Source organism: Carettochelys insculpta, chromosome 27, assembly GCF_033958435.1.
Source record: "Carettochelys insculpta isolate YL-2023 chromosome 27, ASM3395843v1, whole genome shotgun sequence".
Classification (NCBI taxonomy): Eukaryota; Metazoa; Chordata; order Testudines; family Carettochelyidae; genus Carettochelys; species Carettochelys insculpta.
In genome coordinates, this window is record NC_134163.1 from 14,759,631 (window position 1) to 14,786,145 (window position 26,515).

The 26,515-nt window shown below is 62.1% G+C and overlaps 2 protein-coding genes across 3 annotated transcripts; both read left to right on the top strand.

Annotated features, from left to right (window-relative positions):
• TM6SF2 (transmembrane 6 superfamily member 2) lies at positions 1–12,588 on the top strand. The gene is made up of 10 exons (XM_074978469.1): positions 1–347; positions 4,314–4,417; positions 5,294–5,391; positions 5,840–5,943; positions 6,471–6,553; positions 7,059–7,183; positions 8,622–8,723; positions 9,014–9,106; positions 9,474–9,593; positions 11,344–12,588. Exons 1-10 carry the CDS (start codon positions 256–258, stop codon positions 11,548–11,550), a joined length of 1,128 nt encoding a protein of 375 aa, XP_074834570.1. The 5' UTR covers positions 1–255; the 3' UTR covers positions 11,551–12,588.
• On the top strand, positions 282–24,928 carry HAPLN4 (hyaluronan and proteoglycan link protein 4). Of its 2 annotated transcripts, none has more exons than XM_074978471.1 (5): positions 282–347; positions 18,688–18,793; positions 19,468–19,830; positions 22,401–22,703; positions 24,424–24,928. In XM_074978471.1, the coding sequence occupies exons 2-5, from the start codon at positions 18,688–18,690 to the stop codon at positions 24,753–24,755; spliced, it is 1,104 nt and encodes a 367-aa protein (XP_074834572.1). In that variant the 5' UTR covers positions 282–347; the 3' UTR covers positions 24,756–24,928. The 2 variants fall into 2 exon arrangements, with proteins under 2 accessions (XP_074834572.1, XP_074834571.1); XM_074978470.1 differs by lacking the exon at positions 282–347 and adding an exon at positions 15,192–15,211.
• The last annotated feature ends 1,587 nt before the right edge of the window (positions 24,929–26,515 follow it).

Genomic DNA, 26,515 nt, shown 5'->3' on the forward strand with positions numbered 1-26,515 from the left:
GAAGTGCTCCGGGCCTGCTTTGCGCTGTGACGGGCTCCAGCCCGGCGCGCTGAGTTCGCGTGCGGGCCCGGCCCGAGGCTGCGTTACCCGAGGGCCGGGGCGCAGCAGTGCCAGGGGCTGCACCGCCGGCGCCCGGCTCCGGCTCCGCCTCCTGCCGCGCCGCGGGGGCCGCCCACCCCGGAGCCGCCGAGGGGGCCAAAGTCGGCGACCTTCGGTCCCGAGCCGGGAGCGGGGCGGGCGGCCCGGGGCAGCGGGATGCAGCTGCCGGCGCCCCTGGGAGCCGCGGGCCTGTCCCTCGCCGCCTTCCCCGTGACCTACGTGCTGAACCGCAGCGCTGTCGTGGCGCAGTGAGTACCGGGCCTGGGGGCGGCGGCGGGAGCCTTCCCCCTGCTCCCTCCTGCGGGATGGGGAGCCAGGACTGCGCGGAAGGGGGGCTGGGGAGCTCGGCCGAGTGGGTAGAGCAGGGGGGGCTGGGACCCAGGAGTCCCGGGTTTTGTCCCGCCCCCGGGGGTGGGTGGGTAGAGCAGAGGCAGGACTGTGGGGTGCTACCAGACACTGGCCCATCGCTGGTATTTTGGGGGTTCCCCTGTGCGTTCCCTGTAAGCTGAGTGCTTCGGCAGCCGCCCCCCCCAGAGAGGCGAGTGCTGCCCCGCCGGCTCGGAGAGCCCAGCTCGGTTATGTTCTGCGGGTGGTTCACCCTCACACGCGCCTTGGTGCGTGGATCAAGATTTACTCCACTCCTGGCTGGCGGGGGGCCGTGGGGGGTGCACCGATCGCCTCTGGAGGACAGGCGCAGACTGCTCTCTGCCCTGAAAAACCGGAGCAGTGGCTGCATTGAACAGGCACCAAGGCTTGTCCGTACTCCAGGTTTGTAGCCTGAACTCTAACCCTCTGTACGTGCTGGGGCCGGGGCTCGCAGCCGAGGCTGTTCTCTGCGGTCCCAGTCCATGGGCTGTGGCGAGCCCTTGGCCTGGTGGCTGAACTTAGGGAGCACCGCAGAATTCACAATGGCGTTTGCTTTTTGTGCTGCGGGCTAAAGGCTTTACTGGAATACACCGTAATATTTTCAGCTTTATAGCTCGCAAAGCAACATGCGTATCTCTGCTCGTCCTGGCGCTCTCACAGGTTGCTTCTGGGAAGAGGAGAGGGGAGCTCAGGGTAGATTTCCCTCCAGCTAACACTCCGTCGCAGCGCAAACAGGCAGTCTCTGTCCCCTCGCTACAGATTGGCTTTCTAACTGGTTTACACATGTGCCGATAATAGGACATCAGCTAATAGCCATCCTTATTCACAGGCGATGACAGCAGTGCTCCTCAGCAGGGAGATGGGAATCTCAATGGCTTCCACTAAATGACATTTCAGAATGAGACCCACTGAGCGGCTCCTGCTAGATGAACGAATGCCTTGGGATTTTGCCCATTGTAACAATGGCCCTGGCTGGCTGGGAGCCGGAGAGATGGATTCAAATCCCCCTGTCTTTTTGGACCTGTGCAGGAGACATCTCCAAGCTGTGCGTTTCAGGAGGAGAAGGCGCCTGTCGTTTTCCTCCGTGCTCAGTTGCCGCAGACTTTGGGCAAGTCAGGCCCTGCCTTTGTGCCTCAGTTTCCTTTCCCAACCTTTTCCCTGCCTGCTTAGGGTGTAGGCACTTTGGGGCTGGAACCTACGGTTCTCTCTCCCCTGCTCACTTAGTGCCGCCTCCATGTTCCTGGTGATTGAACTGCCTCCTGTTCATCATAAAGCCCTTCCCACCGGCGCAGAGGGGTGACCTGCCTCTGACATGAGCAAAGTTGGATGGTCGATGGGAGTCTTACACCTCTGCTCATTGATAGCACCGTTTGTGCTGGGGGTATTTCCCTCCGAGCCCCACAAGCTCAGCAGAGAGGCAGGAGTCCCTGCCACGTCAGGCCTTTCCTGAGCCATAGAGCACTGGTGGGACCTTTTCTGATGCTGCCCTGTGTTCTGCTCAGCCCGAGGGCTCGGCCTGCCCCGCCCTGTTGTGTAGTTTGGCTGTACTTTGTACCCAGCGGTATCCTATGGCTGGTGTTGGCAAATCCCTTCCAGCAAATCTCCCCCCCTTTGAAAAACAAAACTACAGGCAGCCAAAGGATCTGCAGGCCCAGCCTCTGCTCTGCCACGGATCCCTTTCCACACCCGGCCATGCAGACAGGATCCCAGCTGTGAGCTCTTGCCCTGTGGGTTTACCCACAGAATCCCCAGCGGCCTGTTGTATTTAACTGGGGGTCCTGACAGCCGACCCTTGGTTCCACGGTTCCTGGGCTGGGTTTGCCTCTGGGGCCCTGCTTAGCTCCAAGTATGAATGAGGGCAGCTCTGTTCTGTCTCTGGCAATGAAGCCAAACCAGATGGAGGAGAGTTTCCCTAGAGGGAGTGGAGAGTCAGCTGGCCAGACTCCATCCAATGCGGAGCAGAGGGGGGCCCTGAGCCCTCTGTGTAGGGGGGCTGTTCTGTGCCCAGTGCCCTTGGGCACTGGCTGGGAGAAGGATCCCTTCTGCACTTGCCTTTGTAGCTGCATTCGTCCAGCAAGGCCCTTTCCCTGCTTCCGTGCAATGCCTCCGCTGGTGTCCGTGCTGCCCAATTTGTGGCACAGTCCAGAGCTGGGAGGGTGTAGAGAAGGGGCTTGGTTAGGATTCAGGGTCTGAAATGCAGCTGTGGGATCTCCAGCTGCTGTCCTGACCCCTCCTTTGCCTGGGCAGCTGGGAGGCCTCCTGACAGCCTGAGCTGAGCTGGGGGAGCCCACGGCCTTGCTGGAGCCTGCCCTGCTGCCGCCTTCCTAGACCTCCCCGGCCAGTCACTGAACTGGGACAATACTCTGCCTGTGGCCTCTAACCTCAGCTGGGCAGCCAGGGGAGTGCTAGACAGCAAAGTGCCAGGCGTGTGCGAACAGCTAGTGCAGGCCTAGCCGTGCTGGGCAGCCGGGGAGCTGATCTGCGGTTTGAACCATGGCTGCGAGTTGCGGGTGCGTCTTTCCCTCGCTCAGTGTGTGATGAACAAGTGGGGGGTGCAGCTCGTTCGGGGTGGGGATGATTCCGGCCAGTGGTTTAAAACACTGTAGGTTTAAGTCCAGCTAAGGTTCAACTCCTGCTGATCGGGGTCAGCAGCCTGTCTGAGGCAGAGGGCCGAAACGTGACCCTTTGACGTTTGTGTACCGTCCTTGTGCCGGTGATGCTTTTTAAAGTCCCTCATAGTGCTACTTACAACAGCTTCATTCCTACCGAACGGAAGGTGCAGAGCTCTCCCCTTCAGGTGGCGGCTGGCAGCATTAGCTGGTCTTTTGTTAATCCGCAGGCGGCCTGGCTTTGAACCTGCTCCTGGCTGCATGGGGGAGGGGAGGGGGAGCGGGAGCCCTTGTACGCCAATGAAAACTGGCTCGCACGCCACTCTTGGCGCTTGTGCCGGGGCAGGTGCTGTCCCCTGGTCTAGCCATTGGTGGTCAAATCCTCAGCTGCTGCAAAACAGAGCGTGGGGCTGCTCTGAATTACATCAGCTGACCCGAGAGACCTACAGTAAATGGGCTACTTGGGGGGGCTGAGGGCTCGGGGGCCAAACAAGTTCAAGGGTCCGGCTGTCAGACGGTGCTCAGTGCCCACCCCCTGAAACACAAGCTGCCTTCAGGGGGCTCAGGCTGGGTGCCCAGATTTCCTTGTCAGGTCTTGGCCTGTACTGGTGCGAGGTGCCCCCGCCCCAGCTGGCATCCACTAAGGCACTGCGCCATGTTTGGTACCAGGACCCTGGAACAGGAGGGGGCACAAGAGTCAGGTGCTGCTGACCATACAGGTACAACCCCTTGGAATTCAGCAGGGGTGAGTGAGGTCAGGACAAGTGTTCCCTGGAAGCTGAGCGCATGGGCAGCCACCCAGGAGAGAGTCAGGTGTCGCCCAGCTGATTAGCAGAGCGCCCACAGCTAGTAGCGTGTTTCTGTGAGTGGTGCACATCCACACATGCTGCAGTGCACCGAACAAAATTTATTCCACACATGGATGGGGGAAAAGAATTAGAGCACACACTGGTCAGAACACAGGTGTTCGTCTCTTACACGCTGCCGGCAGGGCCATGGGGGACTGGTGGGAACTGAGATCGCAGGGGGAAAGCCCAGCCCCATTGAACTCCATGGCAAAACTCCACCTCAGGACTTCAGTCTCCTCTGCAGACAGACTCCAGACACAGAGGCCCTGCTGTGTTTGGGAAGGAGGCAGGAAATCCAGCCAGCAGGAGGCCCAGGAGTTTCCCTGCACTGCTCAGCCCCTTGCCTCACCCTCCGAGAGTCTGACCTGGCCCTTGCTGGTGTGTGTTGCAGCCCCATGGCTATTGCGGTGATGGGGGCACTGCTGCTTCTGGTGCTGTTCTCCATTGTGTACCTCCAGGACAGAGGGAGCCGTTCTCAGGATCCCCTCTTCTACGGTGAGTCTTGGGGTCCCTCATAGCGACCCACTCCTGACCCCTTTGCTTCCCCTCCCTGGCAAGAGAGGCTACAAGCCTTGGAGATTGGCTGAGCCCTGTGGGTCTCAGTGGGCAGCAGGGGGGCAGGAGAGGTTCGGGGAAATTGAAGCAGTGTGAGGGCAGGTGCTGGGGGGGCTGGAAGGCCGAGGGAATACTCAGTGGCACTGGAAAGCCTGGGTCAGGTGCAGATCTAGGCCTGGCTGCCAGAGACCGGCGGTGTTCCCTGCAAGCTGAGTGCTTGGGTGGCTGCCCAGGTGAGATTCAGGTGCTGCCTGGCTGATGAGCAGAGCACCCCCTTGTGGCAGCCTGTGTTTCTATGGGTGGTGCACATCCACACATGCCTCAGTGCACAAAACAAAATTTATTCTGCCCTTGGATGGAAAAAGTTAGCAGGACCCCCTCTGACCAGAGGCTGCTCCTGCATAACAGCTGTCCGGCAGGCTGTGGGGTGAGCTGGGGGGTGGAAGGAGGGCCCAGCTCAGTGTGCAGTTGAATGGTGCCCGTGTAGCAAAACCATCACATCCCCTGGTCCCCCATCGCCCTGGCGCAGAGCCTGCTTGGGGAGCTGCCACGCAGGAGCCAGGTTGGACAGCAGCTTTGTTGCCAAAGCAGCATGAGCCGCCTCCCTCCCCAGGACTTGCAGAGCTGTGCCAGGGCTGAGCCCGCTGCACCAGCGCACAGATTTACAGCCGCAGCCCGGAGGTGACCCCGCCCACTCCTGCCCCACCTGGCTTATGCCCCTTATGGCCTAGCGAGCAGAGAACTCCCAGCTGACTGGGGAGGCCAGTGGTGGGGGCCCCCGATGGAGGTGATCCCCCTCCCTCTCTCCATCTGCAGTGTTCACGGTGTTCTCCTTCACCTCCGTCATCGACCTCATCATCTCCCTGGAGGAGGACGGCTACATCAGCGGCTTCATGGAGTTCTACCTGAAGGAGGTGCTGCCCTGGCTGCTGCGTTCCTGGGGCGGGGGGGAGGTCACCTGCAAGGCTGGAACATCACACTGCCCTGTCCAGACCCTCTGGCTTCCTCACCTGCTCCCAAACCCCAAGGGCCAGGTCCTGCTGCCCTCCCGCCCGGGCAGGCGCTTCCCTCAGGGCAGGGGGTCTAAGGTGCTCCCAGGCCGGGCTGCGCTCACTGGCACAGGTCTCAAGAGCCGCGCAAGCCGCAGCAGGTTGGCACTCTCGCCACTTCAGCCTTTAACCGCGCACCAGCTCAGTGCGCAGAGTTCCCTCTGCATCTCTTTACCACTTGCGGCTCCCCTGACCCGGCGCGGAGCCTCACTGGCAGGGCAGGGGGACAGCACGTTTGGGCTAAGGGGGCCCATCTCCAGCACTGGCCGCGTGCCCAGCGGGGGAAGTGACCTGGTGCCTTTCTGGTCAGCAGGGCGAGCCGTACCTCAGCACGGCCTACGGCATCATGATCTGTTACTGGGACGGCGTGGTGCACTTCCTGCTCTACCTCGCCATGGTCACAGCCATGACGCAAAGGTGCAGGGCTGGGGGCTTCTCACCTGCCAGTGGGGGTGGCATTTGCTGGGGCACTAGGGGGCTGGAGTTCGCCTTCCAGGTGTGTTTTGCACCCGGTCCTGGCCGGGATGAGGGGACGTTGCAGGACTCGCCTGCGTGAGCCTGTTCTCGAGGCTGGGGGGGGCCTCCTAGCCTGGCCCTGCCCAGCCGTAGCAGCCTTGTGAACAAGAGGCAGTGCCGGGAGCCAGTGGGAGGAGGGGTTGCCAAGCAGTGATGCTCTGGGGGGTGGGGAGCCAGGCAGGGTAGCAATCCAGGGGTGCAATGCTGCCTGGGGGAGTGGCTGGGGGAGGGGCGGTTGCCCGGTGACAGTCCCTGTCTGAACCCATGTGCTGAGAGTGTGTCAGGGCTGACCCCCGCCCTCCCTGGGCCCCAGCCCCTCACCGGGGCAAGGGAAAGATGCCTGGGAAGGCAGCAGGGGCTGAGCGATGGGGTGAGCTGGGGGGCTGCTCTGAGCCCCCCGGGTTGTTGAATTTCTGATGTCTCCCCAGGAAAAGCTACAGGACCCTGGGTCTCTACTGGCTGGGCTCCCTGATGATGAGCATGGTTGTGTTCCTGCCAGGAAACCTGCTGGGTAGGGGGAGTGTTCCCTGTAAGCTAAGCACTGGGGGTGCAGGAGAGGTTTAGCTGCTGCCCAGATGATCAGCAGAGCGCCCTTCGCCAGCAGCCTGTGTTCTTGCTGGTGATGGACATCTGCATGTGGCTCAGCGCACAGAACAAAATTTATTCCACCCACAGGGAAACGATTAGAGGGAGCCTTGCTAGGGGGTGTCAGCCTGGGCCAAGCCCTGGGGAGCTGCCCACTGCCCTAAGAGCTGGTGTTTTGGGACCTGTCTGTTTCCTGCCCTGCCTCTGCAGGGATGCAGCCCAGAGCTGTGCATCCAAGTCCAGCGGGCATCACTAAAACAGGCAGTGCCTGCCAGAGAAGCCGGGGGGTCTGGAGCCCCCTTTTCCCATGCCGGGGGGCAGAAGGTTGCCAGGGGTGTGTGGGAGGAGTGAGGTGTTGCTAGGCACTCTCTGTGGGGTTAACCGAAGGGGTGGTTGCGTTTGTTGCAGAACACGAGACTTTTCTCTCCTAGGGAAGTACGGCTCCGAAATCCGCCCCTCGTTCCTGCTCAACGTGCCTTACCTCCTGATCCCAGTCTGGGCTGGCATGAGACTCTTCCGCCAGCCCAAATCCCGTCCCTGCTGCACTGCTGAGCAGGTGGGTGGGTCGGCAGGCAGCCCACAAAGGACATGCGGCTGTGCTTGTGTGGGGCCAGCCCCGCACTGTGTGGCCAGGGGGTCTGCAGGCAACGTCTTTCACTGGGGCTGGGGCGCTGAGCTCCTGGCCCCTTGTTGGGCTTGTTCCAGAGTCTGGGTGCTGTCCCTGGAGCTGGGGCCCCAGTGAAGGGCTCTGCTGAGGTTCGTTTTGGAGGCTGGGGCAGAGGTAGGGTGACAAGCCGGGCTCAGGACTGCTGAGCAGAGCCCAGGTCTCCTGGCTCCCACTGCAGTCCTGTCCTCCAGCCCAGTGTTTCTCAGCTCTTCTGATATCAGGGACCAGCTTGCTGGCTTCCTGAGCTGCGTCTGGGAGCCCACAGGGAGCGGCACTGGTCCACAGACCAGTCCTTGAGGAACGTGGCCCCGTGCTGAGCCGTAGGTGTGAGCCCATCACAGCACGGACACCAGAGGGGCACTGGCAGTCTGATTGCTCTGCCTAGGGATGGCCGCAGGTCCCTTTGTCTTGACTCCACTGGGCTTTGGAGCAGGGGGAGCCACAGGCCCCTTTTTCTTGCTAGACTCAGAACCCTGGAACTGGAAGGGACCTCGAGGGGTCGTCGAGTCCAGTCCCTGTGCTCACAGCAGGACCAAGCACCGTCTAGACCATCCCTGTTAGATATTTATCCAACCTGCTCTTAAGTAGCTCCGGTGATGGAGATCCCACAAGCTCCCCAGGCAACTTATTTTAGTGTTTAACCACCCTGGTGAGATGTTTTTCCTAATGTCCAACCTAAACCTCCCCTGCTGCAGTGTGAGCCCCTTGCTCCTTGTCCTGTCTCTCTCCTCCGTGTAACGCCCTTCGAGGTACTCAAAAGCTGTGGTCACGTCCCCTCTCAGCCTCCTCTGCTCCAAGCTGAGCAAACCCAGCGCTCTTCATCTTCTCTGACCGGTCCTAGTCCCTAGACCTTCCATCAATTTAGTTGCTCCTCTGTGGACTTTCCAGTTTCTCCACATCCGTCCAGGAACGTGGGGACCGTCAGCTAAGAAATGTTTGTTGCATCTCAGTGGGAGAGGGACCAGTCTCTCGAGGGCTGCTCCAGCCGGTTTCACTCCACCTCTAAGGTTGCCAGCCAGTGTCTGGTGCATCCAGTTGGGGGAGGTGGTATCCCGCCCCCCCCCCCAAAAGCTCAGTAACCAGAGTGGACCTGGCAGGAGGTTCCTGCTGCCCGCTGATAAGCAGAACAAGCTGTGGAGGCCGGGCGTGGATCTGCCCCTCAAAGGACGAGACGCGCCTGCCCTGAGCTGGTTGACCCTGGGGCGACTGGCTCTGGATCCAGGCTTCTGCCCAGGAAGGGGGAGCAGAGAGAACTGGCTTATTTAGGGTGGCCCTTTAAGGGGGCCAGCGTCCCAATCCCTGACCCCCAGCTGCTGCATGTGTCCAGGTTGCGGCGGAGCACCAGAGGAGTCTGTATCAGCGGCCTCTGGACTTGGGCTTGATCCTGTTCCTGCTGGTGGCTGCGATGTTCACATTCTTCAGGGGGCTGGTAAGAGCAGCCGGCCAGCGACTCGGCTGGAGGATGGGGCTCTCTTGAGGGGGGGCAAGGAGGTGTATGTGGCTGCCGGGGGAGGAAGTCTAGAGGATGGTCCCTTTTTCCTTAAAGTCTATGAATCTGTGGGGCAGGGAGCAGGGCCAGCACCCCCAGGCCCTCTGCTTGTCTCCCCCGGGGGCGGAGAGCCAGCCATGGGGAGGTGTCTGTGGGTCTCCGGCGGCAGCTGGATGTGTGGTGCTGGGGGTCAGAGTCAGCTCTCCCCTGCACTCTGCTTGTGTCTCCAGGTGGTCCTGGACTGTCCATCCGATTCCTGCTTTGACTACATTTACCAGTACGAGCCGTACCTGCGGGACCCTGTGGCATACCCCAGAGTGCAGGTGAGCACAGAGCCCGCTGTGTCCTGCTGCTCCTGGAGGGAGGGTACCCCCATCTTCCAGGCAGGGAATTCCAGCCCTGAGAGCCGGCGGGTGGCTCTGGTGGGGCCGCAGGGGATGTTCTCGGTGCACCAACACTCCCGCGTCCGAATCCCTTATGGGGGTGTCACTTACTCATTTATTTTGCTGGCCTGGGGACTCGGGTGCATCCCCCTGGGCATTCCTGCCAGCCCAGGGCAGTTCTGAATCCTGGTTCTGGCCCATTCTTGGCCTCGTTTGCGTAATGCTCCCGCTCCCTGCCCCATGCTCACAGCTTGCCCCGGCTGAGTCCTGCTCACGCCTGTTCTGACCTCTCCCTGTTTGCTCCCAGATGCTGGTCTACATGTTCTACGTCTTCCCCTTCTTCTGCCTGTGCATTTATGGGCTCCTGCAGCCTGGCTGCACCTGGCTGCCTGACTGGGCCCTGGTGTTCGCTGGAGCCATCGCACAGGTAACGGGGGCTGGGGTTTCGGTGAAGCTCTGCTTCCATCTTCCCCTCCCTTGCTGGGGGCAGCAGACGCTGGGCCAGGTATTAGGTGCGCTGCAGTAGGTCCTGGAGGCCTCATCTGCGAACAGGGCTGGTGCTTCAGTGTTGGAGAGTGAGAGACAGTCCCTGCCCCAGCTGCTCCCAGAACAGAGCTGGGACGGAGTGGGAGCAGAGGGAGAATGGCCCAGGGTCCGTCTGCCGCAGAGCTAGGGACAGAGCACCGGGTGTCTGGGTGATTCTGGTTCTCTAACGCCATCTGCGCAGGAGCGAGGTGAGGGCCCCGCTGCCGGGTGCCACGGGTGCCTCCCCGCTAAGTCCCACAAGGGCGCCGGCTCCGGGGCTGGAGGCGGAGATGTCCATGGGGCGCATCTCTCTCATTCCGTCCATAGCCGCAGGGATGGTTGAGTCCTGCCCGGGGCCTGTGCCAGGCTGGAGAGCGGCTCTCCGTGGGGGTGCGGCAGGGACAGGATGTTCTGGAACTTTGTTCTCCCCTGGAAGTGACTGTGCTCAGATCACCGCAGGAGTTGGCTCTATAACTGACCAGCCTCCCCTGACCCTGCTCTCCCCATCCCATGTGCCACTCAGCCCCTCTCCAGCCACGTCGCAGACTCTGCTCTCAGCGGCAGCCTCCCTGGGCTGCTCTTCACCCAGTGTCTCGGGGCAGGCCTTGGTTTCATGCCGTGGTCTAATGGCCTGTCCATGTCTCCTCTGGGCTGTGAAGTGCAGCAAAGAGCCTAGCTGTTGGTTAGCCGCATGCCTGGGTTCAGTGGGAGCGGTACACTGAGCTCTCTCGGCAGGAGCCACAAGCAGCGCATCACAGGGAGGCCACATCACGAGGCCAGTGCTCCGGCACAAGCGTGTTCCGACCGCTCACGACTCCCCCGTCCCTGGCTTTGCACGTGGAGCCGTTTCTACGACAACAAGCAGAGCCTGCTAATTACTCTCAGAGGCCGTTAATGGCGGACGTGGATGAGCTTCACAGAAATAGATTTGAGCCAGTGCCCTGTGGAGTTACCAGCGAGGGACATGAGAACATGCAGCCCTGCCAGCTGCATGGGCATGGCTGCCCCAGTGTATCCCCAGGGCCAACTAGCCCAAGGCCGTTGGCCTAACAGGGACAAGTGCTGGATTCCTCAGGGGAAGCACCCTGGCTGTGCACCAATAGCTCCCCAAGGCAATTCCTTCCTGACCCCCGCGGCTGATGCACTTATACACCCTGGAGCATGAGGATGGGACTTGCCCCAGCCGGCTTTATACATAAGAGGGTCTGGTCCTCTGGTGACACATGGGCTGCAGGGGTGGGGCTCTGGGCCCCAAACTTGACAGGAGATGAATTCTTTGCCGAGTGGAGCTTCTCCCGCTGTGGGTGGTGGAGCTGCTGGGTGTGGAACAGGCTGAGAAGCTGACGCTGTTCTGTGGGCGGGTAGCCGGAGCAGAGATGGGAGCGCCTGGGCCCTGCAGTCTTGTGGCCGTGAGTTCTGCTGGCGATTTTAGAACCAACGGTGCTTTCCTTCCGGCTGTGCTCTGGAGCCGGGGTCGTGCGCACAGGGGGAGAGCTAGCACTGCCCCAGCTGGCTGCCCCTCAGCCAAGTCCCTTCCCCTGTGGGGCTGAGCCCCCCCAGGCCAAGGCTTCCCGTGCGCTGCAGAGGGAGGGGATGTTGGAGGGGCTCACGGCCAGCACCTCCCACCCTCCTGCCCCTCTTGTGCATTTCAGGCCCAGTTCTCCCACGTGGGCTCCTCCCTGCACCACCGCACCCCCTACCCCTACCGCACCCCGGAGGAGGTCTGGTGGGTCTTCCTCCTCAGCAACATCCTCTACGCAGTGGGCCCACACGCGCTCGCCTACCGCTGCCTCCGCAGTCCTGGCTTCTTCCAGCCCGCCGCGCCCACCGGCCAGGACGGGATCAAGAAGCATCAGTAAGGGCAGTACCTGGCCCCTGCCCTGGGGCCAGGCTGTGACAAGGAGGAGCTGCTCCCCGCCACCCGGGTCGCGGTGTGCTCAGCCTGGATGGAGGCGGCGGGATGAGGAAATCTCCATCCCTGCAGGGCCGTCAGCCGGGCCGTGTGGCTGCCTGGGCCAGCTGCTGAGGGGAAGGGGGATCCCTGCTGGAGGGGGATCGCCGCACAGCTGAGCTGGGTTTGATTTGGCTGGTGGGTCGTCAGAGGGGAGTTTTGCAGCAGGCCTGGCAGGGTCTCCTTCCTCCCCTTCAGCCCCGGGCTTCCCCTCGCCTCCCGGCCGTCATGCTGCTCTGAGGCTTCTCCCTGGAGAGCCTGCCCCGAGGTGGCGCTCCTGACCCTGCCAGAGGGGCACTAGGGGGTGAGGTCAGGGGTCCTCCTGCACCAGCAGCCAGGCCCAGAGCTGTGGAGTGGGTGCTCTGAGCTCACTTGCCTCCCCAGCCCCGCTTCCCCCTGTTGAACTTTCCCCTGGAGTCCTTAATGGTGCTGACACCCAGGGGCCTTAGGACGAGGGCTGTCCTGTCATCTGGCAGCTGCACAAGGTGAAAGGGGCTGGGGACAGAGGTGCCCTGAAGCTTTTCCAGCTGCAGTGACCAGTGTGCGCTCTAATTTTTCCATCTGTGTGCAGAATAAATTGTGTTCTGTGCACTGAGTTGTGAGTGGATGTGCACCACCCCAGAAACACACCCTGCTGGCTGGGGGCGCTCTGATAACCAGCCGGGCAGCACCCAAAGCTCTCCTGGGCAGCTGCCCAGTGCTCAGCTTCCAGGTAACGCTGGCTGTGAGCCTGGCGGTGGTCGTGGGCTTGGCTCTGGAGTGCCCAGCCGTGGGCTCCCGTTCCAAAGCCGTTTCCGTGGCCTTGGCCCTGCAGGCTGCACCTGGCTGTGGATGGCGTCTGGTGGCGGGTAGGGTCAGTGAGGAGGGGCTGCAACGAGGACAGTGCAGCCACCTGCCCTAGCAAACTGTTTACAGAATAAAATCCTTTTGTGCAGTAACTTTTTAACCCTGCGGTGGCTGGCTGGTTTTTGGGGTGGGGGGAGGGGGTGGAGCGCTTTGCTAAGTGGGCTGCGTGGGTCTGACAGTGGTGCTCACGGGGAGGTGCCTCTCCCCAGCCCTATGGTCTCCTGCCCCCACCTCACCCCGGGCTGCTGGGGCCTCTGGCAGCTGCCCTGAACTGCATTCAGCTCCATGCCTGTTGCTTTCCCCCCGCCAGCTGCCAGGAGCAGTGGGCAGACAGACAGACAGACAGACACACGCGCAGGGGGCAGGCGGCGGCCAGGCTGGGTCTGTCTCTCGCCGACCCCAGCAGTGGCAGTGCAAGTGAGGGGAAGGGAAGGAGATTTCCAGCCCCGACCAGAGGGCTCCAGCCCCGAATGGAGAAGGGAGAATGCCTCCCCGCAACTGGGGCTGCTGTTGCCTGAGCCCCCTGCCTCAGTGCTGCCCCGGGGGCCTGGCTCAAATCCCCCCCTGCCCCTGCTCTGCCCTGGGGCCATCACTCCAGAAAAAGGGGCCTGGGCAGCCCAATCCTTTGGGAGATGGCAGGGAGCAGAACAACCCCCGAGCCGGGGCCAAGCCAGCTGCTGTGCTGTGGGACGCAGCTGGAGAGCCACACAGCCCAGCCAGGGCTCAGGGACCCCCCTGCAGGGAGCAGAGCCAGGTGAGAGACCAGCTCCTGCAACCTCCCCTTGCTCCCAAGCCAAGTGGTGCTCCGTCCCACCACGGCATGTTCCCTGCCTGATGGCGTCTTAATGCAGGAAGGAGCCTGGGGAGTGGGCCACAGACTGACCCATTTTAATTCTGAGGGCTGGGCTGGGAGCCGGCCCTGCTGGCTGTGGGAGAGAGCATGGGGTGTAGTGGTTAGAGCAGGCACATGGGGTCAGGACTCCTGGGTTCTCTGCCTGGCTTTGAATCACAGAATCATAGACCACTAGGACTGGCAGGGACCGCGAGAGGTCGAGTCCAGCCCCTGAAGAGTCCGTAAATCTGTGCCGCAGTTTCTGCAGCTCTACGCTCAGCATCCCGTGTTCCCACCTCACCACAGGGCGTGGCTCAGCACCCACCTGACCGTGAGGGTGCATTAATTAAGCGCATGGCTGGGGCCCTGCAGCCCAGCATGTCTGTGCGAGTCCATGTGACTTGCGCCGGGGTGGCACGCGGGTGCCAGTGGGGCCGCAGGCGTGCACGTGTGCAGTGGCGTGTAACTCACTCATCTATCCCAGGCGGCTTTGCAGCGCTCCAGAGCAGGCCCGGCAGCGTGGGGCTTTGGAGGGTCGCTCTGCAGGCCTGGGAGCTTCTTCCGCTGCCCAGCCAGGCGCGTCCTCACGCTCGGAGCCAGGCCGCCCTGATGAGCACGTGCTTCAAAAGCAGACAGCGTTGGGGGCTGAGCCCACCGCAGAGGCTGTGCAGTGCAAGCCCAGGGTGCCAGGGGCCTGCTCCCAGCCCTGCAAGCCATCCCCACACCAGGGCCTGCCTCAGTCACAGGTGATGCACTAGCCCTGCCCAGCAGCCAGGGCCCTGAACCCAGGGCTGCCCTGCAAGCAAGGAAGGGGGCCCGTAGTGAGCAAGGCCAATGGGGCTCAGCAGGGACCTGCCCCAGCCCAACTGGCGCTTGGGGAGCATGTCAGCAACTTCCCCACTGGCTGGCCTGTGAGCCCCCCTCCCCTCCAAGGTGCAGGCTGAACCCAGGAGTCCTGGCTGCCAGCCCATTGCTCTAGCCCCTGCAAGGATGACAGTGCAAAGCCACATGGCCCCACCCGGCCTGTGCTGCAGCCCTGGTAGAAGTGGGGATGGGTCTCGGCCAGCTCTCCTGGCCCTGCTGGCAGGGCAGTGGGGTGACGGGGGGTAGGCACGAGGCAGCCAGGGCAGGACATGTTACAGGGACCCCTCCAGCCCCACTGCCCCGTAGCAGCAAAGTGCAGGCCAGTTGGCTCCTGCTCCACCTGTAGTGCACGAGGGCACCCGCATTGTGCCCCCTCCCGCAGGTGGGTGGTGGAAGCTGCTGTGGTCAGGCCCATGGAGCAGAGCAGCCTGAGGTGAGGTTGGGTGTGGGGTCCTAGGCACCACAGGGTGGAGGAAGCCCCTGGGGAAGAAGATCAAGGAGTCCTGGGAGGCAAGGCTGCCTGTAAGGCCCAGGAGCCCTGAGTTCAATGCCCAGCTCTGCCACTGACTGCCTGGATGACCCTGGGCAAGTCACCGGGGCTGGGTTCTACAGCTGGCACAGAGGGTGAAGGCTCCTTTGTGGGTGTGGGGCACTCAGGCCATGGGGCAGGGACTGTGCAGCGCCTGACACTGGGCCCCCGGCTGGGTAGGGGCTGGAAAGGTCTTGGGTCGGGGGGTTGGGCGGGTCCTGGCCCCGGGGGCCCGCCTGTGGGGGGGTTGCGCGGGTCCTGGCCCCGAGGGCCCGGCTGGGTGGGGTTCCGAGTGGCTGGCGCTGTAGCAACCCCCCCGCCGCTGGCTGCGGCACAGCGCCCGGCAATGCCCAAGCCCGGCTCCCTCCTCCCGCTCTCCCAGCCCAGCCGCAGCCAGTAACTGCGGCGGCTCCGGCCCCCCTGCGGCCCGCGGCCTCCCCTCGCCGCCGTGCGGGGCTCTGCGCAGGGAGCGGGCGCGGCCCCCGCCCCGGGACAAGGGTGAGTGGGGCGCCCGCGGGTGACCTTGGGGCGGGGGGCGGGTTGTGATCCCCGGGGCCGACCTGCAGCTGAGCAGCGGGCGAGGCCCCCTGGAGTCACTCGCGGCTCGGCCGCGGCCCGGATCGGGGCCTGCCGGGGACGGGGGCTCCCAGCTCCGCCATCCGCTGCAGTGCAGCGCCTTGGCCCGGCTGTCCCGAGCCGGCCGCTCCCGGGTCTCCCTGCCACCCCGGCTCAGGCGGAGGTTGCCTGTGGGGGGGTGGGGGGCGGAGCGGCAGCTGCCCCGGGCCCCATTGCACCCTGTATGCCCAGCTGTCGGGGGGCGGGGGCGGGCTGCAGTCCCCGGGCTCCCTCCTACCCTTGTCTGCTCTGCTGAGACCCATCAAACTCATTCCACTTACAGCAGCTGCCCGGCACCCTCCATGCCCAGCTTGCCCTAGGGAGCTGCAGCCTGGGGCACCCTGCCATCCTAACCAGCTCCGCTGAGACCCATCAAACTCATTCCACAAACAGCAGCTCCCCTGCACCCTGCGTGCCCAGCTGTCCGCGGGGGGCTGCAGTCCCCGGGCTCCCTCCTACCCTTGTCTGCTTTGCTGAGACCCATCAAACTCATGCCAGCTACAGCAGCCCCCAGCTGTCCCCACTCCCCCACCCCTGCCAGCGCTGGGTTTGACCAGGGAGAAGGGCAAAGCTGCTCTCAGTGGCACCTGCAGCGTGTGACCCCCCTGGCTGGCTTTCCCACCGCTGGGACCCCGGGGCATAAGGCCACATGGGACTTGGCCATTTGCCCGCCTTCCCCTTTGCTGTGGAGCCTAGGAGGAAGGGGGCAGTGTGTGCATTACTCCCTCTCCCCTCTAGGTGGCAGCAGTCGCCTCCCAGCCTGATACTGGCCAGAGAGAGCACTTGGGAATGGCCAGAAATGTTTCCCAGCTGCACCTGGGCTGGGGGCCTGGGGGGGATATTCAGGGAGCCCCCGAGGAGAGGAGTGCGAGCAATTCCCACAGAGCCCTGCCCTGCCCCTGACAACTAGCCAGCTGCTTTCTGTACCCAGCGCCAGCAGGGCCTGGTGCTGTGGGGACTGGGTCGAGCCCACGCTCTGCACACTCAGCACACAGATGGCCTGGGCTGTGGGTCAGGACTGAGGGACGCCAGCAAAGCTGCGGGGGGTGTACCAGCTGCGGCTGGGTGGGAGGGGGCTGCAGTTCAGGACTGCGAGGCACTGGCAGAGCTTGGGGAGAGGGGAGCCCAGGACCGGAACAGCAGGGCATCGACGGAGTCATAACAGCCAAGTGTCTAGGTCTCAGCCTCCCTACACCAGGCCTGTGCTGCCTTGCAGCTCACAGGGGTCAGGAGAGGACTTTGGGGGCGATACGTCCTACACTGCAGGGTTTTTGCCCTTTGCTCAGAAGCTGCTGGTGACAGTCCTCGGACCTGGCTGGACCGCAGGGTGAATCACCCTCACTTTCCCATCCAAATGGCCCCCCGGCATATGGGAATCACTGCAGCCAAACCCTTGTGGCTTCCCCATCCCTGAGGATCAGTAAATCGGCATGGGCCGGGTCTCTGACAGATCTGCTCCAGGAATTGCATGGGGGCAGAGCTCTGGCTGGTGTCATAGAGGGTCGGACGAGGTGAGCTGGGTGGAGGAGCCAATGGGGAGTGTTCCCCCCCCACGAAGCATTTAACCAGCTTCAGGAAGAATGTTTCAGGGCGGAAGCTGAGCCCCTCTGCTCAGTGGGGCAGGTAATAAGCGCATTAAAGCCAATTTCTTCACCTGCTCTTGATTCAATTTGCTTTAATCAGCCGGTGTAATGGGGTATGGCGCGCCGAGCCAGAGGCAGCAAGGAGGCAGGACCTCCTTTTCCTCGCCTGGGCCTCCCTGGCGAGGCAGGGCTGGTGCGGGACTGGGTGGCCGTGGGACTCACTCGGCCCTGCCGGGTGCTAGTTGGTGGTTGGCTGGGATGCCACATGCCTGGGGACAGCCTAGCCCTGTGCCAGCACAACCAAAATCTGAGCAGTAACGTGGGGATACTGGGACGCTCACAGGCTGGGCTGGGAGCCGCTCGTCCGGCTGTGGGGGAGCCTGCCCTAAAGGCTGATGGGAGCCCCGTGTGTGTGTGCAGCTCTCAGGGATGCCACAGGGCTCGGTCTGTGGTACCCTCGGGGAGCACTTAAAATGGAGCCGTGCTGGGCACCCTGCATTGCCCACCTCATGGTCATAAGGTATATGACAAACACCCGTCTCTCTCCACCCGCCTGTATCTCTCTATCTCGCCCCACTCACTTCTGCGAGGCATCGAACAATCCAGCTGTCCGCCAGACTCAGAGCGCCAGCAGGATGGAACAAACCTGGGACCTTAGGGGCTCGAGCCATGTGCCTCTTCCCCAGGGGGCAGCAACCCCCAGCGCAGGTGCCGAGAGTGGCACGTGAGCCAGTTTTCATTGGCACGTGGGGCGGGAGCTCAGCCCAGCCCCTTGTCCCCCCTGCAGGCGGTTGCTGGCTCAAAGCCAGTCCACCCTTGGCTTAGCAAAAGACCAGCCAGAGCTGGCCATGCCCAGCTCACAGGGGAAGCTCGGGGCGTTATTTATTTACGGCTGAGGCTGGTGGAAGTAGGACTGTTAGTGACTTTTGAAAGGCTCAGGGGCTCTCAGCCCATATGTGGAGGTCAGCAGGTCACATTTCAGCCCTGTGCCTGGGAAAGGCTGCTGGCACCTGGCCTAGGCAGAGCTAAATGGCAGCTGGCCCCCAGCTAAGGCTGCACAGCAGAGACTTGGCTCTCCCTGCTGAGTCAGCTCAGTGCCCTGGGGTTACGCACCTCTCCCCACGCCCCTCTGTCTAGCTACCAAGCCCAGACACCCGCTCTCTATTCCCAGAGCCCCGCCTCCAGCTGCACACACCCCTGGGTCTGGCCCTGTCTGCACCTCTGTGCTGTGTCTCACCCTCTCCCTCCACCCCAAACTCCTCCCTGGCGCTCTCCCGCGGCGTCTGCCCCGAGTCCCGGGTCACTTACGCTCCCTGCCAGGACAGGCCCTGTCCTGGGTGCAAACAAGCAGCTTAAAGGCTGTTTATTTGGCCATGAGCCCTTGTGGCTCTCAGCCGGGTCGGGCCGGGGGAGACAGCTGGTCGCACCCACTAAGAGCTAAACCTGGTAGCCCTTAAGGTGAGACAGGAGTGCTTGGTTTTCGTGTGAAGCTACAGCCTAACCCAGCAACCCCTCTGAGACTGTACTGAGCGCTCAGCCTGGGGCTGCTCAGCATCCCTGTGAGCAGCGGGAGAGTCTTGGGCCAATATCAACTTCCCTTTGCATGAGGGTCAGCCAGTGGGACCCCCACCCTCTTTGCTCCTCCGTGTTGTGTAGGCCCTGGGGACACCAAGGTGGGCCTGTAGGGGGTGCTGCTCTGCCTAAGGGGACCAGAGCTCTGAGCCAGCTGGGCCCAGCCAGCCCCGATGAATGGGGGTTTCTCTCTCTCCCTGCTAGATGCAGCCCATGTGCGGTGCCGCCTCTCTGCTGCTCCTCGTCGCCACCCTGTCCTTCCCCCCAGCACTCAGCGAGAAGGGGCGCAAGAAGGTTGTCCATGTGTCAGGTGAGTGGGGGGGCTCACCCAGCTCCCAGCACAGGGGGTCCCCGCTTTGCGTGCTAAGAAGGTCTCAAGTGTTTCCACCCCAGGGGGCTGGGTCCAACCCAGAGCCTTGGGAGCTATTGCCAAGGAAATGTCACCCAAGCTTTTTCCCCAAGGTGCCAAGTGGGGAAACTGAGACACAGAGTCACCTGGCCAAAGCTGGGACTATAACCCTGGGGGGGGCCAACACCCAGCTCTGCCCCCTGCCCCAGCCAGTCTCTCACAACTGCATCTTTAACACTAATGGCAGCACCCTCTGCCCTCCCCCCAGATGAGACATGAGACCAGGGAGGCAGCCAGCACCCTGCAGGGAGATGTATATCCACCTGCAGAAGTATATAAGACCCTCTTTCCCTGGTAAAGAGACAGTGTGACTGTCTAGTGCCTCCAGGGCTGGGATGGGGGAGACCCAGGTTCTCTTCCAGACCTCCTATGAGACCTGGGTAAATCACATCCCTGCTTGGTGCCTCAGTTTCCCTCCTTGACTGTTAGCAGCAGAGTTGAGTTCTGCATTTTTGTTTCTTTGGGGGTTGCCCAGTTTGTCTGAGATTCGCTGTGGTGGGGCTGGGCAGCGGGTGGCTGTGAACTGGGGGGTGGAAGGTCCCAAAGCTACTTCCAGCCTTTGTGTCTATGTGCAGAGGATGAGAGTGGGGCAGTGGTTGTCCAGACGGCCCCAGGGAAGGTGGTCACCCACCGGGGTGGGACCATCATACTCCCCTGCCGGTACCACTATGACGTGGCAGCCCATGACCCCGAGGAGATCCGCCTCAAGTGGACCAAAGTGGCGGACCCGGTGTCTTTCGTGGATGTCTTTGTGGCCATGGGGAAGGAGCGCCGAGCCTTCGGGCGCTACCGAGGGCGCACGGCGCTGCAGGAGGACGGTGCAGGGGACGCCTCCCTCATCATCCGCAACGTCACCCTGCAGGACTACGGGCGCTACGAGTGCGAAGTCACCAACGAGCTGGAGGACGACACGGGGATGGTGAAGCTGGACCTGGAAGGTAAAGGGAGCGCAGGAGACACTAGGAGAACTGCATTCCCCAGGTCCGGCAAAGCCCAGTCTGTACCGCTCACCCAGGGTTAGGGGCACAGTTTTGCACACGCATGTGACCTCACTACCCCGTGTGTGCTCTGAGCTGCAGTGCCTGGAGACAGAGCACTGGGCTGGAGGTTGAGGTGCACGAGGGGGCACAGGCTGTGGGTTGGGGGTTGGGGTGCAGGAGGGGGGGCACAGGCTCTGGGCTGGAGGTTGGGGTGCAGGAGGGGGCACAGGCTCTGGGCTGGGGGTGTGGGTTTGGGTCAGGCCAGGGATGAGGGCTTTGGGGTGCAAGAGGGAGCTCGGGGCTGGAGGAGCCCAAGGTGAAGAAGGTTTGGGCTTACCTGGCAGCTCTCTGCTGGGGACAGGGAGGAGGGGATCCCTTCCCAGCAGCTTCAAAGCTTGGGGAGAGATCTCTCTGCCTGCTGCAGTCCTGAGCCAGCTTGACAGACAGCTGCGTGGCTGTGCCAGTGAGGGAGAATTTAGGTGTCCGTTCACATTCTACCACTTAACGTCGGCAAAGCTCATGTCTCGGCAGCCCTGCTGCTGGGGGCTTGCCAGGCGTGGCTTGAGAGGCTAGTTATACAAATGCTACCCAGCGTTGGTGTTATTCCCCCTAGAACTGCTTGTCCAGCAGAGCTCCTCACTTCCGCCCCGCCTGGCCAGAGCAGCCCTCCCCTGGGTTTCTTTCAAATGCTTCTCCTCAGCTTCTAAGTCTCAGGCTACAACACTGCAGCAGTGACGCAAAAGAGCTGCACTGGCCCGTGTGAGGGAGCCTGAAGAGCTCTCTCCCATCTGCTTAACAACCCCACCTCCCTGAGCTGCAGGAGCATGTCAAGGAGAAAGTCTCCTGCTGCGGACCACTGTCTACACCAGGGCTCAGGTCAGGGATTCCCACGCTGAGTGATGTAAGGTTACCACAGTAGCCTGTCAGGCAGACCAGTACCCTGTGTTCTGGCCTGAATGGAGACATGGGTACAGACAAGGTCACTGACTGCATCACCTTTTTGCTGCACCTGGTGTGTGAGGGTCTCAAAACATGTTGCAAACAATTCATTAATCCTCCCAACAGCCTGGAGAGGGAGGACTCGTGCTCCCTTTGCAGCCAGCCAGCTGGAGGGAGAAGTGACTTGTCCAAGGTCAGGGAGGATAACACTGCCAGGAAGTGAACCCAGGAGTCCTGATTTCCTGTTCCTTTGCTCTAATTGCTACATTTCACTGCTGGGGAGCGTTGGCAATGAAAACCCACGTGGCCAGATTCCCTTCTGCCCTGGGCCTGCTGTAATCGCTGCTTGGTTTGCTTTCCTCACCGCCCATCCATGCAGTTTCAGGCTGGCTAACCCCCTGTGCCAGGTCCATGCCAAGAACAGTCACTGGGCAATGATGCCAGGGAAAAGAGGGAAGGTGGACCCTGGAGGGGGTGACGTGGCCTGGGTATCCGTGCCCCTGGGACTGGTGGCGGGTGATACGAATGAGTGGCAGGACCCCACACAACAGCTGGAGATGTGCCCTGCCAGCCTGCCTCTCCATCCACCTCCTTCAGCCTGGCAGAACCCAGGCACCAGCTCTGGGCAAGCTGTGGTGGCATGGCAGAGAGACACATCCATCATTCCCAGCTGCAGTGCGGGGAAGCTGCCAGGAGGCAGCCGGGTTGGGTGCTCGCAGCTCACCTTGTCCTACTTTCCTTTCAAAAGCAAGAGTCAGGGCCCTGCTCGAGAGAAACCCAGCCGCTGTCAGAGCAGATAAATCCTATCGCCCGGGCCGGGCCCACCACCTGGGCAGCAGCCCCACAGCCAGTGTCATCTGGTATTAATGTCAAGCTCCAGATGAACCGTCAGGTGGCTCCTGCTTTAAACAGGGGACAGGTCTCCCCAGGGTGAGAGCAGTCTCTGCTGGGGCCAGACGGAAGGTTTAACATGAACACAAGGCACTTTCGGTTCACGCCGCATGTGGTCGGCCTGTGGAACCCCTGGCCAGAGGGCACTGGGAGGATCATGACCTTAGTAGGGTTCCAAAACCAACTAGATGAATTGCTGGAGGCTGGGTGCAGCAATGGCAATTAGCCAGGCTGGGTAGGAACAGCGTCCCTGGCCTCTGTGTGCCAGAGGCTGGGAGTGGGGGACAGGGGTGGGCTCACTCAGTGACTGCCTGTGCTGTTCACTCCCTCTGGGGCACCTGCCATTGGCCACAGTTGGCAGACAGGACACGGGGCCAGGTGGACCTTTGCTCTGTTCGTGCTTATGGCAGATGGACACTGGGAGGTGAAGGGGCCAAGTGGCTAGAGCAGAGGGCTGGGAGCCAGGCCTCCTGGGTCGTAGAGCCAAGGCTGGGTGGGGAGTGGGGACTAGTGGTGAGAGAAGACAGGAGGGGTGTAGAGTAATGTGCTTGCGGATGCTGGGGGGAGAAATCCCTTCCTGGCCCTACAGGCAGAGCTGGGCCCTGAAGCCTGAGAGCCAATGGCCCCGTGCAGCTCCCCCTTTGGCGGGTGCCGTAGGACCCCAGCCTGCACCTCACTCTGTCTGCATCTCCCTCCAGGGGTGATCTTCCCGTACCACCCGCGCCTCGGCCGCTACACCCTCAACTTCCACGAGGCCCAGGAGGCGTGTCTGGCCCAGGATGGCATCCTGGCCTCCCACGACCAGCTGCACCAGGCCTGGCTGGAGGGCCTGGACTGGTGCAATGCCGGCTGGCTGGAGGACGGCTCCGTGCAGTACCCCATTGCCCGGCCCCGCGCTGAGTGCGGCCGCAAGGACACGCCAGTGGGGGTCAGGAACTACGGCTACCGGCACAAGGACGACGAGCGCTATGACGCCTTCTGCTTCACCTCCAACCTGAACGGTAACGGCCCCTTCCTGCGGGGGCGGGGCTGCAACCCACTGCCCCCGGCCGGCGCCCCAAGGCTCCCGCCACCTCCCGAACGCCCGCCGGGAGGGGGGCTACTGGGGCTGCAGGGACTTGGCACCGCCCACACCTGCCTGCCCCCGGCTCCGCCCCCACGGCTGGGCTCAACAGCTGATGGGCCCCTTCCCCCCTTGTTAGCCCCTGGTGACTGGCTGCTGGGCACAGCTGGCTCGTTGGGCTGGGATAATGGGGAGTTAATGAGGCCCTAAGGCACTTGAGTGAGCGGTGCTGGGCGGTTACAGCTCTCCTGGGCCTTTCCTGCTTCTACAGTGACAGCCGCTGCGGCAGCTGGCAGGAGCACTGATTAGGAAAAGGGGCCGGCACTCAGGCAGACGTGGGGCAGTGTTCCCTGTGAGCTGAGCACTTGGGTGGCCGCCCAGGAGAGCTTCAAGTGCTGCCCAGCTGGTTAGCAGAGCTCCCAGAGCCAGCAGCCTGGGTGGTGCCCAGCCGCTCATGCCTCAGTGCACAGAACAAAATTTATTCTACCCAGGCTGGAAATAATGAGAGGGAGCCCTGCCCTCAGCCCCCAAAATCCCACACCGACTCAATGCAGAGACAGCCCCCCCCCCCACCATCACTCAGCCAGCCTGGACTTCCAGGGTGCCGCTCCCACAACACAACAGCGTGAGAACTGCTGGTGTAAAGGGCACCAGCGTTTCCACCAGCGCGTGACTCTTCTGAGAGGTTGAATGTGCTGGTGCCGCTGAGCCTGGCCCTGGTGTTGGTGCAATGAGCTGAGGTTCCCGCACTGCACAAGGTCCTTTGTGCTGTAATTCCCGCCTACCCCGGGGCAGGAGCAGGGGATGGAGACACAGGTAACTGCGGCAGAGAGAGGCGCGGATGATGGATGGAGCCAAGGCTATGCAAGACAAATCGGAGCTAGCAGGGCTGTCCCTGTGCGTAAATTACTGTGGCTGGCAGGGCTGGTGCGGGGGATGGGGTTCTGCAGCTGTTTATTTAATCCTGGCAGGCGGGATAAATAGCGGATGCAATAGCTAGGGGGGCTCATCACCGGCCACGGAGCTGCAGCCCCCATCAATCTTCATGTGTCTGGGAATTAATTTCCAGGAGCTGCTTTTATTCCGCTGCAGCCACTCTGCCTCCCTCCGCCAGTCCCCTGCTCCCGCCGCCTGGCTGTGGGGGCGGAGTCTGTATGGGCCCCGCCCACTCAGCTGGGACTACTAGGCGCCTTTGCCAGTTTGCCCTTGGCGGAGGGATCGGAAAGGGTGAGTGTGGCACAAGTGGGGCAGAGCAGGGCCCAGGCTTGGGATTCAGGGGATTTTTTTCTTTCAGCCATTGTCACCACTAGGCAGCTCTCCCTGATCGAGCCATAACCAAACCATCAACTACAGCTCTGGCATGGCGGAGCTCCTAGCCCAGCATTGCATCCCTCTGCTCCTGCCCCCAGTGACACAGCCTGTGGGGGGCATGTTTCGCCCACAATCACTGTTGAGTCCCAGCACAAATCAGATCAGCTGGTTCCCCCAGAAGCCAGTGGGAGTCATGGGAGCCAGGCCTTATGGGCTCAGGTCCTGCCCACAGCGCGTGGCTGATGCCCCAGGCCCGGCCCGGCCCAGCCGCTCTCAGCGTTGGCACCCTGCACCCTTGGGAGGGCGGCGCCATCCCTTTAACCTGGCTCCTTCTCCTCCCGCTCCAGGCAAAGTCTACTTCCTGAAGACCTACCGCAAGCTGAGCTACCCCGAGGCCCTGCAGGCCTGCAAGAAGAACCGTGCCCAGATGGCCAAGGTGGGCCAGCTCTACGCAGCCTGGAAGATCCAGCTGCTGGACAAGTGTGAGGCAGGCTGGGTGGAGGATGGCAGCGTCCGCTACCCCATTGTCAACCCCCGGAAGCGCTGTGGAGGCCGGGAGCCTGGCGTCCGCAACCTGGGCTTCCCGGACAAGAAGTACAAGCTCTTCGGGGTCTACTGCTACAAGAAGGCCGGTGAGGGGCCCCCCATGATGGGCAGAGGGGAGCCGGGCCAGGTGTAAGAGGCGGACCCCACTGCTCAGACAGACAGACAGACAAACAGACAGGCCCACCCTTGCAACTGTCTGACTGGCGCTGCACCTGGACAGCTGCTCCCATAGGAACTAGGTCCTCCATCCCAGCCCGCCCTTCTCACCTGTGGGCCAGGCCCATGGTGCCGGTCGCCGAGGGACCTTCCAGCAGCGCAAGGAGCAGAAGGGACCCCCGCCCTTTCCCTAGCAGGTGGGGATGGTCCCACAGCCGGGCAGGTGGGGAGGGGTCTGCGGTGAGTTGGGGGGGCCATGCCAGCTTCAATTCACTTGCTTTTTCCTACTAATGGACATCGGAGAAACGGACAGCTGCTCCGCACCCCCTGCCACCTAGTCCGCCGTATTCCTTTCTCTGGCTAGCATTTGGGAGGTGGTCTTCAGGCATGTCTCTGCTTGCAGGGGCGGAAGGGCTGGGCTCTCAGCCCTGCCCCCCGCAGCTTTCCCACGCTCCCTGTCCGCCAGTGGGGCGGGGGGCCGGTCCAAGGCAGCAGGGCTAGGGCGAGTCCCACTGAATCTGACAGGCCTTCTGCCCTGCGTCTCCCACAACTGCAGAGGATGGAAACTCGGAGGGTCTGTTCCTCACTCCCTTGCCCCACACCCGCTGCTTGGGATCTGCACAGCTCAGCACCAGGCCCCAGGAGACGAGCCCTTCTCCTGCCTCAGCGCTCTGCAGTGCAGGACTCCGGCGGAAAGCCACACGTGTCGATCGTGCTGACAAAGCAGGGAAGGGGCCCAGCCGTGCACAGCCAGCACGAAATTCAAGGCAAAGCCCTTGAAATAAGCACAGGAAGGCCTGTGTTCCCTGACCCCATCCTTGGTAAGGAAGCTGCTCGGGAAGGCACACGCACTGAGAGCAGAACTCACTCAGTTCAGCTTTTGCACAACTAAAGCCCCTCAAAAACAGCTGGCTGAATAATCCCCTCTGGGGGGTTTAGCTCAGTGTTGTAACAAATCCATAACCAGGCAGCTATGATGCCATTCTTGACCCAGCTGAGCTAATGTCCAAGTGACAGTGGGGACAGGGCTCTGACCCTGCTGCTTCCAAACCACATTTTGCGCTGTAGGAGACTCTCCATTAGTTCTATTCAGTACAGGGTATAAGACACTCGATAGCACAGCTGAGCTTCCAGCCTGTAAGAGGCAGCAGTAGCCCATCCATGGCAACCAGTTCATTGTGATAGGGCGAATATCCTGGCCTCTCCCCCAGTTGAGCACACCAGGCGAGGCACTATGGGTAAGCAAGAGTTTGCGTATATTAATGGCTCTGGCCAATCAGGTACTGTGAAGCCCAAAGGGGCACCGACCACTGTGGTATTAGACTGGAGTGTGGTCTCTCTGCCTTGAAGCGTTGTGTCCCCAGGCTGCTGATGGCTGGTGCTTGCTGCTGTCCATTAAACAATCAAAGCACATGTGGCTGGTTTCTTTCTCCTACCAGACAAATCCAAATGCATTTTCCACCCCACAGCTCTGTCCTCTGAGCTCCCCAGCCAGGCCCTCCCAGTACATTTCCCTGGGAAGGGGAGCGGCTCGGTGGAGCTGGAGTGACTGATTGGGCATGGGGGCGAATACAGCAGTGTGATATAGGGCCCTGATCCTGTAGGGACTGACTGCCCTCAGCCACCACTAAAATCAGCACCGTGCCGGGGGGGCCAGATAATCTCACATGGGGGAGAGATATATATAGTGAGGGGGAGGAGCCTAGGGGAAAGGGGCAGGGACAGGGGAAAGGGGTG

Bases quoted from the DNA above. Each gene is read 5' to 3' on its own strand.
- TM6SF2 (XM_074978469.1), top strand. From the start codon at position 256: ATGCAGCTGCCGGCGCCCCTGGGAGCCGCGGGCCTGTCCCTCGCCGCC. The intron at 5,392-5,839 runs GTGCTGCCCTGG...TCTGGTCAGCAG, and splicing joins TGGAGTTCTACCTGAAGGAG to GGCGAGCCGTACCTCAGCAC. The intron at 8,724-9,013 runs GTAAGAGCAGCC...TTGTGTCTCCAG, and splicing joins TCACATTCTTCAGGGGGCTG to GTGGTCCTGGACTGTCCATC.
- HAPLN4 (XM_074978471.1), top strand. From the start codon at position 18,688: ATGCAGCCCATGTGCGGTGCCGCCTCTCTGCTGCTCCTCGTCGCCACC. The intron at 18,794-19,467 runs GTGAGTGGGGGG...GTCTATGTGCAG, and splicing joins GAAGGTTGTCCATGTGTCAG to AGGATGAGAGTGGGGCAGTG. The intron at 22,704-24,423 runs GTAACGGCCCCT...CTCCCGCTCCAG, and splicing joins CTTCACCTCCAACCTGAACG to GCAAAGTCTACTTCCTGAAG.